A 20158-nucleotide genomic window follows, 5' to 3' on the forward strand; every position below is an offset into this window, starting at 1 on the left:
CAAGAGCTTTTTCTCCCTGCTCAGGTGGGAGGGGCTCGGAGCCGCAGTGCTGCCAAGCACATTTAAAGTGGAGAGCAAACAGCAGCAGTGACCTTCAATGTAAATATTTAACCACCACAGCAGGTTAGATATTAAAAACTGATCCCAGCTCTCTTGGCAGTATTTTTAGCACCCAGCAGCATATTTTCTGAATTCCTTGAACACCTGAATAAATACATTTTTTAATGAAGCACTATCTCACTTGAAATGTGACTCTAGCTCCATAATTAGAGTCTAAAAGAGATTAAAGGGCAGATCTGAAATACCCATGACTTGATAATACTTTTAGTATTAACACGACTGTTTTGCATTCCATTGTTCGCAGAGCCCACATGCAAAACCTCGTTTAAATGAAGCACCACAAACACTGTGTCTGCTCCACCACTTCTGAACAGAGACCTGTGCTCCCTTAGGGGAGAGGAAGACAAAAATTACACTTAGATTCAACATTTGTAACAGATACCACAATTTGAAGTAACCCCCACCCTGCGAAGTGTCAATCTTGAGAAATTAAGAGACAATTAATTGAAAGCCAACAGTTACTTTACAATGTGACATTTTTACATCTGCTTATAATCATTACACTGCAACTGATCTTTAAAAACAACCGCTGGAAAATACACAAGCTATTTTTCTTCCTTTGCTTCCCTGCTGTAAGGGATGATTCAAGTTTAGTGTGAAAATGGCTGTAAGTAAATACACATGAAAAGCTGTAGAATATTCCCCCATTTTTAGTTTTTTCCTCTCATATCAGAGTTCTTTCAAAAATTTCCAACTCCTTAAAAAAAAAAAAAAACCTAAAGTATATATAGGCAACAATTACACAAGGAAGAATACACCAGACCAGTACTCTGGGAGGAAGAGTAGATTTAGTAATCTGGTTTGGTGGGGAAAAAATGCTACAGAGAAGGGTGAATTGCAGGCTATTGAAATTCCCCCTTGAAATGTCCTCAACACCATTTACTCCTCCTTTTGACTGCAGCAATGTATTCAGAGTCACAGCCCTACCCATGACCCCTCAGCCTGCATTAAAGGAAGCGATGGGCCTGGCATATCCCTCTCCCAGTCTGACTCTTACATGTCCCTCACTGATGCTACAGCTTTGTGAATTGATTTCCCAGTAACACATATTGACAAAAAACCCCAGAGGAGGCTCTGGATCAATAAGCTGCAGAAGAGACATGTGGGATTTAATGCTTCCCACTGCCTGCATGGAGATCAATCTGAACAACAAATGGCACGTGGGACACCAGGGGCCTGGGGCAGTTTCCCCATTTAAGCAGCTCTTCACCCTGTCTGTGTTTCTCACAACACACAGAGAGGAGCAAGTTACGTGCAGGATGAGCCCTGCACGGGTGTTTTGCATCACCAGCTGCCCAGATGCCCACAGGAAAACAGGAAAGGCCAGGACTGGGCTCTTATTGTCTCAAACCTTCCAGGAAGCTGTGCTGAGAACTGCTCATTTTTCAAAGACTGGAACCATTTGCTAAATTAAGTAATGAGTGCCATGCTATATGAAAATGCTTCTAAAAACACTGGGCTAAAAATATTAACATGAAAACGAGTACTTAGGGAAATACTTAGGTAGCTCTAATTGCATGGAGCAATCAAGCTTTGGGACTGATAAATTTTAAGTCACTCATTTCTCAGTACTAGAAATTATAAGGCCTGTGTATCTATTAATACATATGTATTTGAACAGAAGAAAAAAAAAAGAGAGGAAAAAACATTAATTGCTTTTTTTAAAATTTACCCTGGAAAGAGCACTGAACCTTTTACCTGCCTATCAGATCTTTTCAAGTTGATTTCAATTTAGAAAAAATAATTTTTGGAAGCCTATACCTACTTTTTAAAACATTTAAAATAGCAGAAGTGAAAACATCAGATGTAACTAGCCTCTTGACAATACAGAGCAATCCATTTAAATATACTTTATGCTCTCTGCAAAATTAACCCATAAATCAAAGATGACACTTTTTGTTGGATTTTGCTGCTCTGAACCAAAATCCAAAAGCAGAAAAGGAACGGGCACAGCTGACACTGAGGTGTGCTCACCACAGCACGCTTACCCTACAACCAGTATCCCTTTAAAGATCCTATGGACCATGTAAAAACCATTAAATATTTATATTGACTTTCTCATCCTTTGCTAATTTAAATCTTAATGTGACCCTGTTCATTACAGGGAGCCTCATCTCCTCCCTCACTCTTTTATTAGTACATTATTAACATTAACCAGAATTAGGGACTGCACATGCAACCTAAGGTCTTTTATGCAAAAATACCCTCTTTTCTATTCTGGGTGGCTTTCTCATGAGGAAACTCAGTGCTGACTACTTTGTCATACAGCAAAGAAAAATTCCAAGATTTCATTAGCAAGCCAGATTTAGACCACTCATAACCAGAGATGAAGAAAGGCTAGCATATAAAACAGCTCCCCACGTGGATTTCCAGCAGTGCTCTCCCAATTGTTCTGCATCTCTGCAACTGATACTTACTTTGAATCAACAAACAAAAAACACAGACAGAAAAAAAAAATCTTAGTCACTTTGAGGTGTGACACACACAAAAAATCACACCACTGAGACACTGAGCTGTAGCCACTGTGTGCCAAGACCATACCATCCTTAAATCCCCGAATTCTTTAAATTCCTTTATAAACCTTTGTGCTTCCATGACATTCTATGTCAGCTTCTAATAAAAAGCAATGTGCTCTATACATCTAAGGACTTGCTATAAAAATATGATTTAAAGCCTCCACAGACACATTACCATTACCATATTCCTTACACACTATAGGTCCAAAAATTCAGTACAACTTTCTACTTTCTTTCTTTCTACTGCAGTTGGCTATTTCTGCAAAAGCACCACAGTTGCTTGTATTCAACATTAGGCTACAATGAAGTTTCTGGTCATCGTCACAGAAGCATAGAATGGCCTGTGTTGGAAGGGACCTTAAAAATCATCTTGTTCCAAACCCTCTGCTGTGGGCAGGGACAGCCACTAGACCAGGTTGCTCACAGCCCCATCCAACCTGGCCTTGGAAACCTGCAAGAACAGAGCATCCACAATGTCTCTGGGCAACCTGGTCAAATAGAACTGTTGTGATTCATATCTGACTAGAACAAGATGGTCACTCACAACCAGTAAATTATCCAAAGCATTAATTACAGTTCTCTAACACTTTGTCTGGAAGGATGTTTTTTCCCCTCTCACATACCAATTAGTACAGATTTAATCTGCAGTATAATGAACCTAATATTGAACCAACAGCAGAATTATTTAACCCAAGTCTCAAAATGGACACAGGTATATTAGAGGCATCAAAGAAACTGTCTTTCAAGTAACATGATGCCACATCTACAGTCCTTTCTGGTCTTACAAAAAATGAAAGGCCCCCACACGAATGCAATTTAACTCCAGCAACTGGCAAAAAAAAGGGCTGAATGCTCATAATGAGGGGAAATTCAAAAAGAAAGGAGAAAGAGACAAGACAAAATCCCAACAATAGCACATGATTAGTTTGGTCATTCGATGCACAGTAGCAAAAACACCCCACAACAATGAAAACCCAGAGATTTTGATGATCCATGAGATGTTAATTTGTATCTCATCAAAAGTAGGATCAGAGATACTTCATTCCCCAGAAACTCACTTAATCTGTTTTTAAAATATTAAAATAAGATTCTACAACCTTACTAGCCAACCTTGGTGTGTGAAAGTTTCTCCAAGGAGCTAACTTTAGTTTCTACCCACCCTGAGTAGCTTCATATGGATTCTATGACTATCAGCACCTTTCCACAGCCTAACTCATTAACTTTGCTAGACTAATTCACCCCATATGAAATGTTGCAACTCTAGCATGTCCCTAAACACAAGGAAAAAATTTTCAAATTATATTTCACATTACAAAAATTGGGCCCTGCATTACTAGGCACGTAAATACAGGCTTAGGTTTTCCACACTTTTAGTCCAACAGCTCCTTTTTGTTGGTTCAGCAATCTATTCCCTGGTACTCACACTGACCTCAATCTACTACAGAATTTATACTTATGCAGCACATAAGAAAGAAGCAAGAAGCATCTGCAGTTGATTCTAATTTTTGCACAGCTTGACAAATCCACACACCAACTTAATCAGGAAGACTTCCCTGGACCTAAAATAAATAAACAAAGAAATTAAAGAAAGTGCAGTTTCAAGTGAAGGAACAGCACTGCAAAGCTGGCATTTTAAACTGAGGCTGTCAGGCTTTGGCTTGCTGTTTTCAGACAACAGAAAATCCTTAGTGGTACAACTTCTTGCTGCCCATTGCTGCCCTCAACATGCAACAGAAATGCTTGGGCTGTACTGAAATGCCTCCATCACTTCCCAGAAATGCTGCCACTGTGAATGTCCCTGCTCCTGCACTGCTTACAGGAACAAAAAGATGAATGGTAACTATAAACTGGTGAACCCAGACTTCCTCCCAGCATGCACATCACAGAGACAGCAGCAAACCTTGGAATAAAAGACTTTGCTACTGCAGATGTTCCCCAAAGCCCGCCTCCACTCCTGGGATGTCTCCAGGATCATGAAAAAAAGAAAGAGCATAGGGAAACTTATTCTCAGAAGCACACATTCAACAATCCTTGGGGTGAGTAAGCAGTTAATTCTTAGACCTTTTCTCTCTCAAAACTGGGACACATCAGGACTTTGAAGTCTTAAATAATCCCCACAGCAGACACCCCCAATCCCAGGGAACTGTGTGCGCTAGGAGCAAGAGAAAGAAATTTCCCTACTCCTACATAATCATAAGTGACTTTGTGTTTAATTTTATTTCCATTAAATAGTTTCCTTCACTGAGCAAAAGAGTACTAGAAATGAACGTGTACCAGAAAAACGCAGAATGTTAAGCCAATGACTCAGGCTGGCAGTAGTACAGGCAGGGGACACACAGACCAGTTTCCATTCTGACACTCCCTTCCCAACTTCCTTAACTCCATATTCAAAGCCAAATACCTAAGTCACAGGAAGAAGGAAACACTTGTGCTAACATAGACTTTATCACAAGGGTATCAAAACCAGTAGTAAGGAGGTTTCATGCCTCTTCTATTAAAAAAGGGAATATATTGCCATCAGGGAAGGAGCTACTGTAGTCCTTTCCACTGGTCTTTAGTTTTAGATAGTGGAAATAGCACAATATACATGTATTTTTTTACCATAGTTATTTTGTTGCTATTAATAAGCGAAGCCAAACCACTGCATTTCCCACTCCACTTTTTTACTGCCTTTAATACCACAGTATTTAACATAACACTGACAAAAAGAAGCAAGTTGTCTTTGTACTTCTGAGACTACACTCCAAAAACAATTTAAGACAAAACACTAAAATCCATACATAGCATCTTACCCTCAAACAGCCAAAGGGATTAAATTGCTTAGAAACACACTTATCTCAATGCATTAACAGTCAGTGTCAACACTGGTACAAGTGTGTGCATCAGTTCAGAGCAGCCTTTAAGGATTTGTTATGACTCCCTGCATTTCTGAACTCAAGTTGGGCAGGGATTTATCACAATGCAGACTGCATGTGTATGATATAGAAAATCAGGATTCCCACCTCTACTATGTGACTTTCTAGAAAGCTTATGAAAATACACTAACTTTGCAAACACTACAGAAATCATGATTCTTTGCAGAAACTATGAAAAACAAATGTTAGGTTTATGCAAAAATGTTTCTTCTCATTGCTTTGTTTCAATAGTGAACACCAAATCCCACATTACTTTAAAAGTGACCAAAAATGTTCTCACAGAATATGCCATTATTTGTCATTTGCTATTATAACTTAATTATTTCTGAAGTCTGGCCATTTAATTAACAGAGTCTCATCAATTTATAAGCACACATTTATAGATGCAATGTGCATTTCACATTCTGTCTGGACAGCAAAAGGTTGTGAACCCTACAGTTTTAATTCCAAACTTCACAAAAGCAAACAGTCATAAGGTTCAAATTAAAGGTCAGAGGGAGAGCAAGTAGGAAAACATTTGGATTTCTGCTGACACCCAGAGATATTAGCTCAAAAAAAGCAGAATAAAAGCACATTTCTTACCTTCACCTACCATAGAAACACCTATTGACATGCCCATGAACTTGCTTTTGGTCCATACGTGAGCGTTCACACACATTTTCTTCTCTTTGCACTCACAGTAAAAGCAAGATACTGGTGGATGATGAGACACTTGTTCAGCTACAAACCTCAGCTTGTAGCATGCAGACTGGTCCTGGCCAAGCTCCTTGGCTGAGTCCTTAGAAACCGTGGAGGCACCATTAGTTCTGAATGCTTTCACTTTATCTCTAGGCACATCCCATGAGCAGTGAAAGGTTTCACCAATTATAGGGTTATAGGGCTTCTTGGCAACTGCTCCCTTTCGGCCTTCGTGAAAAGCTGTTAGATAATACTCCACAAAGCAGATAATTCTTTCCTCGGGAGTGGCTCCAGCTGCAATTGACAAAAACAGGTCTGGATGGGCCATGAAATTTGCATACATCTCCAGCAGGGATCTTTTCTCCAAAATAAATGTTGGAAGCACTACCTGTATGCAAAGCAGACAAAGGCATATATGATTTCCCTGTGATCACACTACAGAGGGGAAAGGGGGAGAGGGAACAGTTAGGACAGCTGTAATTCTGACCCTGCCAAATTTTGGGATAGCATATTTCCCTCCCTTTCCCTTTTTCTTTGCAGTGTAAATAATGAGTGAAGGAAAAAGCAGTGGCCTTGATACCCATGCAGGCTGCTTCCTATTTCATTATGACTTTCAGGAGCAGCTCACACAACAGGGATGGGCTGTTCCACGCACATGGAAATCCACCTTTTCCTCTCCTCTCAGTAAACAAGCCAGCCATTGTTTTCTTTGTTTACAGGACACAAAAACATACTTTGATATAAACTAATGTACACCAAATGTCAACAAACCAAACTAATGATAACCCTCCAAAATGGGAGGGGCACACCCTCCCAAACCACCAGAAGATGAGTATTTTATATGAACGCACCCATCACCAACCTCTAAGTGGTGGAGAATGTAAGGGGTACATCCATCCCTTCTGTCAAACATCTCTGTTCCATATTTCACTCCTGGGCCACTGACTACCCACTCTACATGGATTAGGTCCCTTCCAGCCTCTAAGAAACCATCCCATGGGGAACCAACCACAACCAAATCTCAAGTCTATTTCCTAGCATAAAACCATCCCAAGGAGCCTTCCCAAGAGTCTGTAGACCAGAAAGCACTCCCCATTTGCCCTAGAGTGTCATCATATGTCATGCACTCCCACAATTCCCATGCCAAATCCCTTGCCATCCCTAAGATCTCCTCTCTCCCTCAAGCCCATGGCACACCCCCTCTGTTTCAGATGGTCCCATGTCACTGTGGTGGGTCCTTGCATGGCTTCACTTTATTTCAGACAAGTTGAAACAAAAACTGCACAAACCATTACATTCATATCATGGGAAAAGAGAGGCTCCCATGGGCCCAGAAAAAAACCTGGGGCTGAGCACTAAGCAGTCTGCCCTGGAGGGAGCCAGCCCCAAGAGACTTGGATACAGTCTCAAGGGCCTTCCCCAGCAACACAGATGTTGCCAAGGCTGCTCACTCCACAATAACACTTGCTGGAAGTTTCCAGCCAAACATCCTGGAGGGCATTGCAAGGCAAACAAGGGCGAAGGGACATAATTTATTTCTCTCCCTTCTTTCCCCCCATGCTCCCCACTTTGTGCAGGTCTGTCACAGGGGAGCTCAAGGATTGCTCTTGCATGACCAAAGGGAACTTCTGGCACATACAAATCTATCTTATGTGAATCCAAGTGGCTCAATGATGCCAGATGCAAACCAGCTGTCCTCTATTACAGCAATTCTTCTGCTTTCCTCTTTAAATTATCACTGCATTTTCACTTTAAAGTTTTACTTTTTCCCTTTCCCAAAAGCAAGGGTTATTTACATCAGGCAAGGAGCCACTGTTTGTCACAAACACATTTGCTTTCCCCCTGCTGGTTCAGCTTGCTATTCTAAGTGGGACCAAAGCACAGATCAGCCCTTCTGGATACCATGGATAATGAAATAAAAGCTTTCAAACTTTTATTAATCATTCAGCCCTTCTCAAAGAGAACTTGTAAACAGGAACAAGAATTCCAGTCACAGCGGCTCGAACAGAGTCTTTACAGCTACACAGCAAGCCACAGCACCTCCCAGCAAAGAGAGAACTGCTGTGTCTGGTATCTTATCTGCTTATTGGCTCTCTCCTTCTGTATTTTATATTTACACACATACAGCCCTTTATAGGCTAATAATTTTTACAAGTTTAGATATAAATCAAGCAAAGTTCCATCTGTAATATTCCTCTGACTCTACTCTCTAAGCCTTGAGGACTCCACATGATTTCTGCTACCAACCTATGGAGGCCCTGAATGATGGAGGACCTTAATTTTACACTATGTGTGACAGACTGAGTGCTAAAGACAGCCTACAGTCCTGGTGGTGTGACAGTGGCAGGCTGAGGAGATTGGTTTTCAAAAGCAAAACCCAAAACTTTGAAGGCAAAGTGGAAAGCCAGTAGAGTTTTTTTAGTTTTTAGCTCTTTAAACAATTCCATCTTGTTTGCAGCATTCTCATTCTGACCAGATATTCATTATCCATTATAATCTTTAAGAAAATGCAATTCAGCAGTTGAGATCCTCAATTCAGGATCTCATTTTAATATAAATTATACACTAAAAGATCAGGTTACCAGAGGGGAAAGTGACAGCAAAACATACCAAAAATTCTCCTGTAACCTCTGTCTAGAAATACCAGTAGTGCCTTTGTGAGTTCACTGCAGAGACTTGAAAGGGCAAACTCATTTGAATAAACAGCACTCTGCATCACACTATGTCCAAGAGCCTCTCTCTAAAGACAGTGACCTTTATTAGCACGAACAGAGGAGAAGAAAACTGCAGACCATCCTTCAGATGATGCACATTTTATGGTAAAACACTAGGACTGTGGTTTCATCCCATTGTCGTGGTCATAGAGTCTTGGTACCTCCTCTCTTAAGTCCTAGATGGGTGCTTTGCTTAACACAGCTACACCAGCACTGCCACTAAATGTGATGTGATGAATCACTGGACTCCCAACTACTGAGTTTCAAGAATCAATTTAAAATCTGAGTAAGGCCTGAACTCCAGCTCAAATGATCTCACTTTAAAAGCCCAACTAAGCTGGAAACGACATCCTTAATTGTGGCAAGAAAGGATGTACTGAATAACTGAATTGTTTCCACACAAGGAGACAGAACTATGAAATAAAAATAGTTGAGTTTTAAAGCTTACAAAACTGCAGTATTACAAAATATGCCTACACAACATTGCCTTTTATTAAATAATCTCATAGCCTCAAAGTTTCAATAGGCAACACCACCACACACTAATATAGCAAAAAAAAAAAAAAAAATCACACCAATCAATTTTTTGATTGGCCCTACCTTTATTTCTGCAGAAATAAGAAAAATAGAAATAAACAAATTTGCAAGTGCACAGCATTCTCCTTGCCAGTACTGGGCTGTTGTGCACTTGTGCTAGCACTCCAGCTTTTAAAGGAATGAGGTTTTCAACTCTTCTGCAGCCAGACATAATGAAGTGTCCAGAAAAAATACACTTAGCACCCATATTCTTTATACTGGCTTTGGACAGGACTATGAATTTTTTATTTTTTTTAATTGCATAAGAAGTCTGACTACTTTTTTCCTTTGAGAAAATGCCAGCATGACAACCATTTGGACAAAAGAAACACTCTAGAATAAATACCAAGTTGCTGAAGTCTGAAGCAAAAAAAATCACCTCACTGCATTCCAAACAGTTAGAACAATCTATTCTTACTCTCGCTCAGGTTTTAGATGAAAAGAAAGCAGTTTAAGAGGCATTCTTCCATTTTCATTGAGGTTAAAAAGACAATACTGGTTGAAAACTTGATTATAACCTCCTAGGTTTGAATTCACTTAATAAGATCTGAATGCAACTGAGAAAAATGAGCACAACGTCTTCAGAATAGAGATATTTATCCCCACTATTATTTACTGTAGGAAAAACATGGGTGTCAGCATCATTCCCTAATTCTTTCAGAAATCCAGCCAAGGTACCTCATACTGAGATATCCTTCTCTTAGAGGTGTAAAAGGTTTCTTTTCACTGTCCTCTGTGTCATTGTGGGAATAAAACAAGCTATTTTCATGCCACTTACATTTTAAAACTGCAAGGTAAAAGAATATTGGCAAGCAAAGTAAAGACTTATGACATCGTGAACACACCACAATGCTATTTTACAACAGCCTGAAATTCTGCAGAATTACTGGCAGCTCTTTTACAAAGAATGGCAACCCTTTATTTTTAGCACATATTAATTGTGTAAAGGAAGGTAAGGGAATGCAGGGGAGTGATCACCCATCTGTACAAGCTGCTAGCATTAACTGCAATCCATTAGATGCCATTTGCCAACAAAGACTGTCAGTGGGTTTTGGCACTATTTTTCATTTTTTAAAAGTCTGAAGAACAATTTAGAAACTTATTTTTTCCCCAGCAATTCTAGTTTTAAATGAGGCTGAAAGTCCCATCCCAGTCTGAAGCGTAAGTTATGTACCACATTCTGCTGCTCTGAACTGCTCCCCACCCAGTTCTCTCCAGCAGCTCTTGAAGTCTATTTGGCCACCATGAAGTTTAGCTTGTTTTAGCAAATCTCCACACAGATTTGATACTTCACTGCAGGTGTTCTCCTTCACAGCAGTTTTCACTCCTTAACTCCTCTCTAAAAGGCAAAGCAGTATGACACATTCCAGAAGTGAAGCACCTCCACATCATTAAATGTGGCTGTCTTCACTGTGGGAAACTGCTGTCAGCACAGGCAAGGCCATGGCTAACATTAGGGTAAGATGCTGTTTCCTGTGATATGGAATGTGAAGGTAATGCTCATGCATCCAGAACCCCAAACCACCAAGGGCTCAGAAAAGCTGTTTGTTCATGTGAGTATCATGCAGCAATCAACAGCTCTCAGAATGAATCAAAGACACAGCCCTAGGGAAGATAGCACAGGAAAATGGAAACATGTAAAAGCATCCTCTGATATTAGCAACTACTGTGCCACAACCACTTCCACCAGAAGGTGATGAGCACCAAGGTGCTCTGAAATCTGACTTTCAGAAGAATAATGAAAAATGGGAAGATGTGCAGCCAACAAACCCAGCTTTACTGTCACATGTCAGCGGCCCTTAGGGCCTCATGTCAGTAAGCAAAGTTGATAAAAAAAGCAGCCAGCTGTCCTGTATTTTTTTTTTTAATCCTCAAAATGGGCAGAAAAGTGATGTGCACATGTGGCATGTCTCATTAATACTTATCATATGTGTATTCATGCATCACACAGACTACAAACAGATCTAACTCTGCCATATGCCTGTTCCTTTTCTCATTTCAACATTTATCATTATCTTTAAAAACTTTGTTCTAAGAACACTAGGTAAGAAACAGGTTATCATATATATATATATTTACCTTCATATTTCTCTTGTAAGTGTCTACTTTTATTTACAGGAATTTCTCTTACTTACATTAACTGTGTGTCTGGGTTTTGCCTACTCTGCCATGACAAGATGATGACAGTGAAAATCAGGAAAGAAAAATCTTGTCTTTTGCCAAAGACAAAATGTTTTGAAGACAGAAGAGCCAAGGATAAGAAATCTTAGCCTAGTTTGAACATTACAGACTTCAGACAGCCTTAGAAAAAAAACACAGAAAAGAGGAAGAGCTAAGAAAAAGTGAGAACGTAAGAAAAACAAAACCAAAAATGAACTGTATATAACCCCAGACATACTAAAAAGTGAAAGATATAAATTATTCAAAATGAAATTATGAAACTTTCATTTTATTTAGAATAAAGCATTCATTTCTGTGCAGCTACTCAGCAACAGAACACAGGATTGCTCAGTCTTAATATTGTAATTATTTTAAAACACTAACAATTGTTCCAGAGGGAGCAGGAAAAACTATATTGAGAAATTTTTATTTTGTATAAAATTTATAGTTTTTGATTAAAATGTTAAAAAAAGAAAAGCAGATGAACTCTTCAGAATATCAAAATTCCCATGAAAATAACTTCCTGCAAAACTACTTCATGTGCCAGAGAAATTCTCTGGTCCTTCCAAACTTTGTATTACTTGTGAGGAGTGTCAGAATGAACTCTCATTTATGAAAAGTGGACAACAGGAGTTTTATTAGGGTGATTTTTAAGTAGAAAACCTTTGTGCAAGGAATAATATTCCACATATTTACAAACATCTCCTTGATTAAGCCCCATGAGAAGGTTTCACTGGAATACCAGACTATTCAAAAAGAAGCACTCCTTGCTTCCTCAACATCTACCTTATTTCCCAAACTCCAAGGAGTTTGAGAAGGGAAAATTTCTCAGACACTGTAATTTCTTTGCTCCTATCAGTATGGATAAGCTTGTGACAATACTGGTTCTACAACCATAAGAATGTACAGAAGGTTGAACTGGTGAGCTGCTCAACACTGACAAGAACTGAAGACTGAAGACTGTAATTTCTTTACCATGATGGGGTTTTTTTGAAGCTGACTTGCAATTAAATGGAATCCAACCCACAAAGCAGTTATGTGAACACGTATATCCTTCATCCATACAATTGCCATTTTTGTTCTTCAAACCCCCAGTGCACCCTGACATACTTGTGGGTTACATACACAACATATGGTTACTCTGAAAGTAATGCTCTGAAAGACTTGCAAAAAAATAAGCAAGAGTTCTGAAGGATTTTTCTTCTTCTTTTTTTCCTTCCTTCACCCTCCACTTCTAAAATATCTGATGTGGCCACTTCATGTGAAAGCCTGCCTAGCAAGAGACAGCACTCCATGGCTCTCAAGGGCCACATTTTTATAAAGAGGAAAACTTCACTGTCCACAGGAGCAAAACACACTCACAATAACTGGCTGTGCACATGAACACACAGAAGGATGAGAAGAAAAAACAACAGTGAAAAAATATAAAAGAGATACAGTGTTCATACCCTGGTAAGGTCCATGCCAAGTTTGAGCTGAGAGATGAGATGGAGAATTACACTGCGTTGATCATCCATGACTCCTAAATCCTCCTCTTCATTATCTTCAGTATCTGTCATTTCATCTTCAACTAGGATCAACTCAGAAGCTGAATGCTGAAATGAAAAGAAATGTCACCATCTGGACAAAAAGACAGAGAATGGGTATTTTCCCCCCTCTATATATGTTTGGAAATGGAGCTGTCTTGATGGAACTGAAAACAGTCTCTGTTAAAGCCAAGAAAAGACACAAGGTCAAAATAAATAAAAAATCCAGTCATGGGTTCATAAAGCATTTTGACCCTTTCCTCAGAATGAGAGTACTAAGTACAAGATGCTAATTTACACATTCTCTTCTCATATTTATACTGCAGTCATGTCAGATAAAACTCATAGCATATTTAAGTAACAAGTTATCTTTTCATTAAAAAGAAATATGCAGTTGAAAATGAGTCTTCAAGTTTGTTTCATAAATCTCCCCAGCAAATATTCATGTCATACACAGATGCTGCATGACCCGATTTCATAGGTTTTTTCCTTTCTCTATCAAATTTCAAAGTCAGATATTTAATAAAGTCAAGATGTTAACTAAAGAGGATAAAAAGACAACTATAATTAAAGAACACACCTCTGAAAAAAATCCAAAGACATTTAGATTTTGGGAAGCAGAGCAGTACCATAACTCTTTATAACTACTGCAAGACTTCATCACCTTACAGCACAACACCCGTGCTGCTGAGTTTCCAAAAATACAAGCTGAATATCAACACACAGGCACCATGGCAGTCCCTTCAAGAGGAACTTTACAGCAAATGGGATAATGACTTGTGATATTTTATTTTTCCTCAGGGTTTACAATGCATAAACTAACAATAATCCAAACAGGTGGTAGTTACTTTGTTCAAGCCATTGAAACCACTCTGCAAGCCTTCCAGATATGTATTCAAGTAAGTTTTTTGTACTTCAAGGGGAAAAAAAAACTGGGTTATGTAGATGAAAAATTACAGCCCAGCATGTCATTATAGCCCAAAGATTCCATGCTGTAAATGAGACAACACTCCCTGTAAAAGTTAGCATTCTTTCATGCTAAATTGCATTTCTGCAGGAACAGCTAGCTCATTACATAAAACAAGAAATTTTTCATCTCAGTGTGGAAGCCTACGCAACTGAAAAGTTTCACTAAAACCAGCTAATATCCAGAATTAGGTTTCAAAGGAATATTTCTGAATGATCACATTAGAGACCCCTCAGGTGAACTGCAGCTTGTGTAAGGAGAGTTTCTTTGAAATTAAGTTACTACGGAGGTTTCCAAGATTTGAATAAAGTACTTTCTCTATTTTTTTTAATTACTTAAATGTTTAGATAGCTATTCCTAAAATAATACCTCTATGGTGAAGCCCAATGACATCTGTAATACACTTTACAGTTGCTTTATTTAGTAAGTAGAATATGTAGATTACATAAAACAGAATCTGGTGAGCTGTAACCTCAACAGCTTGGAGCTTTTCAAAAGGACAAAACCACACTTTCTTCTTCCCACTCCCTTGGAAAATAAAAGGAGAGAAGATAAGCCCTTTTCTCCCAAAATGCACAGCATTATTACCCAACTGACGCCTCACTGACAAGTTCAATTAACATAAAACCTGACAACCTCACACAAAATTATCAGTCGGGGAGGGATAAAGCACTGAAGTCTGGCAGAGTCGTACAGGCTATGATTTATTTGGAGGTAGCAGGGAAAAAGCAGTATCAGAACTTACAGGAGATGCTTCCACAGGAGGCTTCCCTTTGATCCAGCTTGACCTCATTGAGAGCACTAAGCTACCGAATAGGCTCTGCTGCTTCTGTTACTGCCATGAACCGAGCTTGCGGCAAACAAGCTCCAGCAGGAATTAACAGCGCTACAAAAAAAGCAAGGGAACCTCCCCTCCTCACTGCCACCCCCTCTTTTTTTTTTTTTTTTTTTTGCTATCTGAGGGGTTGGAGAGTGTGCACCGGATGGCAATCTGCTCCTTGCGTTTCCAGTCACATGGCATTGAGATCAGTGAGCTTAAATGCACACAGCTCCAACTGGGAAATGGTGCTGCTGTTCCCAGAGGATATCCTGATCGGCGGTTCTCCAGGAGGGAGGGGAAGGGGCACAAATTTGTGTGAGTGTGTGCAAGTGGGAGACAGAAAGAGGACAGAAAAAGAACATGCTAGCAGGTAACATCCTTTTACATTAACATGTAACAGCTGCAGAGCCTTAAGTTGCTAACAGCATCAGAAAACAAACAAATTACCCATTACCAGTCTGCAGACTAAATGACATACTAAGAATTTTCTTTTTCTCGTAAAGATTGCACATTAACCCAGGGCCACGAATTCCTTCTTTCCTTCTTTCTTGATGAAATAGTTGTTAGGCTTTCCTTGCCTCTTAAATGTTACTAACAAAACAGCAAGCAACTCAGAATATTCTGTGAAATTACCCCTCTCTGCTACCCTGCAAAACATCCACGGTCAGAGCAAGCTACCCTATGGACACTTGGGGTGCTCACTAAAGTAGCATTTGTGCTGTTCTAAATGAAAGTCTTTCTGATCATCAGGGAGGATGAGCACAATGTAGCATTAAGATCAATCGTGTTTAATTAGTACACTGTAAAGACTAAAATCTCAATTACCTTAACTATCCCTATTGTAAGGACTTGTGCAAGGACACCAAAAAAACCACAACTCTGCTATTACAGTCATCAACACATTGGTGACCTTCAGTGAATGACATGCAGACAACTGCGCTTTTCTCACTTTCCAAGGAAAAGAATTTAAGGAAGCAGTTTACAATTCATGCTACAGGAACTGAAGAGCAGTCATCTTCAGAAAGCAATATCCTTTCTATATTTCCCTCTCTCCTCATTAGCTGTTCTACATAACTACTAAATAGGTTTTTAGGAGCATACTAACTTTAACTAACACATATTTCTTTAACTAACACACTTTCTAAAACCAACAGGTAAGCACGTAACAACCACACCGTGTTGAGTGGACACATGCAGTCACAAAATACAAAGCTAATGTATCTTTGAAGTGTCATAAAAGTTCAGCCAGTCTTTAATTCTTTTTCAATCCATGAAAATAGCGTGCAGTTTAGTAGTATGCAGTGTGTAAGCATTCAGCAGAATGCAAAGGATTATATGGACTGATTATCCTTTAACGGCAGCTTTTCTGAATTATCAGACACAGACTATTTTTTCCTCGTCCTGTAAAACGTAACTGCACAACTGACCTAGGAAAGCAGTGATCTGCTCCACCCCTGTGTGGTCAGAGCATAATGTAAAAGCTATTGAGCTGTGCACTGGCCAGCTGGGGAATGAACAGCACAGCCTGGCTTAGGTGCTGACCCTGAGAAATGCAATACTGAACCAGTTACAAGCAACCACAAAAAAGGGGCTTATATTTAAAATCATTTAAATCAAAATCGGTTTCCAATACTGGGCTGAAGCACCATCACTTTTCAGAAAAATCTGAAGAGAAAATAAAAGATAATTTCTAAAAATCCCAGGAAGAGATGCACTTCAAAGTTTAAATGCCAAAGACATGAAAATACACACCGGCAGAGAGCTATTTTAAACAGGTCACCGCATTAGAACTGAGATCGATTAATTTAGAGAGGTCATCTGCGAGGACACAAAATGGATGTTCTAGTCAGCAGTCTCCATTAGAAAACATGCTGATTCTTTTTTAACAGATGAAATCTGTAAGGGTAAAAAATTGTTTCTGAAGGAAACATTCTGCATTTTAAAAAATGCTTTTAGGAAAAACACAATGCTTTTAGAAAAAAACACTGACAAGCCTGGGATAGAATCACAGAGTTGAAAGCTATACTTCTGTGAAAGGGCAAATGTGCCTCTGTCCCTTCTACAGCTTCTTCCACAAGTTAATTTTTCAAATTAACTGCTCAGAGCTTCACTTTCCAACATACTTCACAACCATACAATGCAACAACACATTCAAGAATGACCTGGGTCTCATCTTGGTTAGTTTTTTGAGGGGAAGAAAGGAACACACAGAATCAGAGTCTCATTTAGGTTAGAACAGACTTCTTGGTATCTTCTTGTTCCTTACACTGCTCAAGCAGGTGCAGATAGAACCAGCTGCCCAGCTAAGTTTTGATTATCTCCAAGGATGGAAACTCTACAACTTCTCTAGGCAACCCATGCCAGTGTTCAATGCTCTCCACAGCAGAAGTGCATTTGCTGGTGTTCAGATTCACTTCCAAGTGCCCACTGCCTCTTGCCTCTTGCCCACTGGGCACTATTGAGAAAAGTCTGTCTCCCTGTTCTCCACTCCCATGAGGTATTTATGTACATTGATAAGATACCCCTGAGCTTCCTCTTCTCCAGGCTGGACAGTCCCAGCTCTCCCAGATCCTCCTCATGGAAAGGATGCTCCAGAACCTTCCTCATCTTTGGTGCCTGTGCTGGACTTACCCCAATAATTCCATGCCCCTCTTGCACTGGGGAGCCCAGAACTGCACACAATACTGCAGCTGTGGCCTCACCTCTGCCAAGAGAAGGGGAAGGATCTCAACCTGATGGCAACACTCTTCCTAATGCAGCCCAAGAAGCTGCTGGGCACAAAACCATTTTTGTTAGTTCATGGTCAGCTTGCTGTCCCCCAAGATCTCTGCAGGAACTGCTTTCCAATCAGATGGCTTCCAGCCTGTACTGGTGCAAGAGTTTACTCTCAAATATCCTCCAGATGACAGGAACTGGCACTTCTCTGAGCTTATCTTTAAGAGAATCCTCTGTGTCCAGATCTCTCTCTCTCTGCCAAGATCTCTCTCTCTCTATGGCAGCACAACCCCCTGGCTCATCAGCCACTCCTCCCAGGTTTTTCACCGCCTACAAACTTCTCAGGAGTGCACTCTGCATCATCATCCAGGTCATTAACGAAGACGTGGAACAGTGCTGGTCCCAGTTGGACCCCTGAGGTACACCACTAGTGACTGGCCTCCAACTGGATCCTGTACCACTGATCACAACCCTCTGGGCTGGGTTGTTCTGTGAGGATGTTAGGGAAGACAGGGTCAAAAACCTTACCAATATTAAAGCAAACAACATCCACTGCTCTCCCCATAAAGCACCAAGCTAGTCACTACCAATGTGAGGGCTATCATGCTGGTTAAGTATGATTTTCCCTTTGGAAGTCCATTAAGACTACTTCTAATTGCCTCATTGTCCTTTATGTGTTTGGAGATACCTTCCAGGGTTACTTGTTCCACCACCTTCTCAAGGTTTGAGGAAAGGCTGACAAACCTGCAGGACGCCAGATGTTACCAGAACACTGAGAGCTCCTTCTTGCCCTTTTTAAAAAAATGAATGACATTCACTTCCCTCTAGTCTACACAAACCTCTCCCAAATTCCATAACCTGTTAGAGACCCTGGAGCTCCATAGGTGCAGCTTAAGTGCTGCTTAACCTGTTCCCCTTCCACCAAGGGTCAATCTACCTCCAGACTTTCCCTCTGATCAGACCATGTATATCCTGAGATATCAGGCACACACCAAGGACCTCATGTTCTTCATATAATTACAAAAAAAGCACTCTAAGAATCTTCATTTAGGCATGAAAACATTTTTATGTACTATAAAAAGGACTGTAGTCAGGAGCAAGAGGATGAATCTTAGGAACTTAAAACACCCAGATAAAAAACACAGCATTTTGTAATATTCCAAGGGAATTATTCTTTAAGTACTTCTATGTTCAAAAATGTGCAAAAGATTGCAAAAAAAACCCTATTTACAAAACATGTCTGCATCAAGAGAAAGACGGAGTAAGTTGGAAGAAATATTAAACAGAACTAGCTTTCTCAAACTAGACAAGGATTGTCGTATTTTCCACCTAGTCCTCTAATTATCTTTGGTCCCTATTAGTGCATATAAAAGTCAAAGGCCTCCTTTTGATTTTCAGATTGCCTTCAGTAGCAGCATAGGTTTGCAAGCATCATTTGCACTTGCATTTGTGTAACTCGAGAGCTTGCAAGCAGGTTTTCTGTGGGTGTAAGATTAAATATAACTCCATAAGGTCAGGGAGCTTTAGCACATTTACACTAATTTGAGAAAGGGGCCCCATAAGATTTCTACCAGTTTCAATACTAAAGTTAGAATTCTTTTTGTAAAGCACATACAGTAAGAACACCCCAAAGTAGTAGCATATAATGACCTGTTAGCTTCTGCAGAGCTTGTCACTGGATCAGAAGTGACATAACTGCACTAACTTGCATGTGCCACTTGTCTTCTTCCACTGGACACCACACACTTAATTGCACTTACTGTAGCATGCACTTGGCAGAAAAGCATGCAAGCTTACTGTACCCATCCCTCATCAGCAGTGATCAAATGTAGCTTGTGCAGTAGGCTGAACTTATAAAAGTATTTTATATACAGACCAACATATTGCCATGCTACTGGCTGTCGTGGGCTGTCCCTGGCTAGAAGCCAGGTGCTCACCAAATGCACTCTTTCACTCCCTTTCTCAGCTGTGCAGGAGAGAGAAAATACAATGGAAGGCTCATGGGTTGAGTTAAGGACAGGAAGAAATCACTCACCTGTTACCTCATGCTAACACAGACTTGACTTGGGGAAATTAGTTCAATTTATTACCAATCAAGTAAGAGCAGGGTAATGAGAAAATAAAAACAAATCTTGAACACCATCCTCCCACCACTTCTTCCTAGGTTTAACTTTACTGCTTCCTACCAACTTCCCCACAGGGGTGCAGGGGGACAGAGAACGGGAGCTGCAGTCAGTACTTCACACCTTGTCTGAGGGGAACTGTGATGCAGACTCTTCCCTTGCTCCAGCACAGACTCCCTCCCAAAGGGGACAGTCAGCCACAAACCTCTCCAATGTGAGTCCTTCCCATGGGCTGCAGTTCTTCACAAACTGCATGTCCAAGAGTTCCTCCCACAAGGTACAGTCCTTCAGGCACAGCCTGCTCCTGCATGGGTCCCCCACAGGGCCA

General features: G+C 40.1%; 1 protein-coding gene across 1 annotated transcript in view; it reads right to left on the reverse strand.

Moving 5' to 3' along the window:
- The window catches only part of OSBPL10 (oxysterol binding protein like 10), a 112279-nt gene that overhangs the window by 9481 nt on the left and 82640 nt on the right, over nucleotides 1–20158 (reverse strand). Inside the window, exons 7-8 of the mRNA XM_009086144.3 lie at nucleotides 13128–13274; nucleotides 6134–6617 (exon numbers count right to left, since the gene is read on the reverse strand). Of these exons, the coding sequence (XP_009084392.2) occupies nucleotides 6134–6617; nucleotides 13128–13274 (631 nt within the window). The remainder of the gene's footprint in view (nucleotides 1–6133; nucleotides 6618–13127; nucleotides 13275–20158) is intronic.

Source organism: Serinus canaria, chromosome 2 (assembly GCF_022539315.1).
Source record: "Serinus canaria isolate serCan28SL12 chromosome 2, serCan2020, whole genome shotgun sequence".
In the NCBI taxonomy this organism is placed as follows: Eukaryota; Metazoa; Chordata; class Aves; order Passeriformes; family Fringillidae; genus Serinus; species Serinus canaria.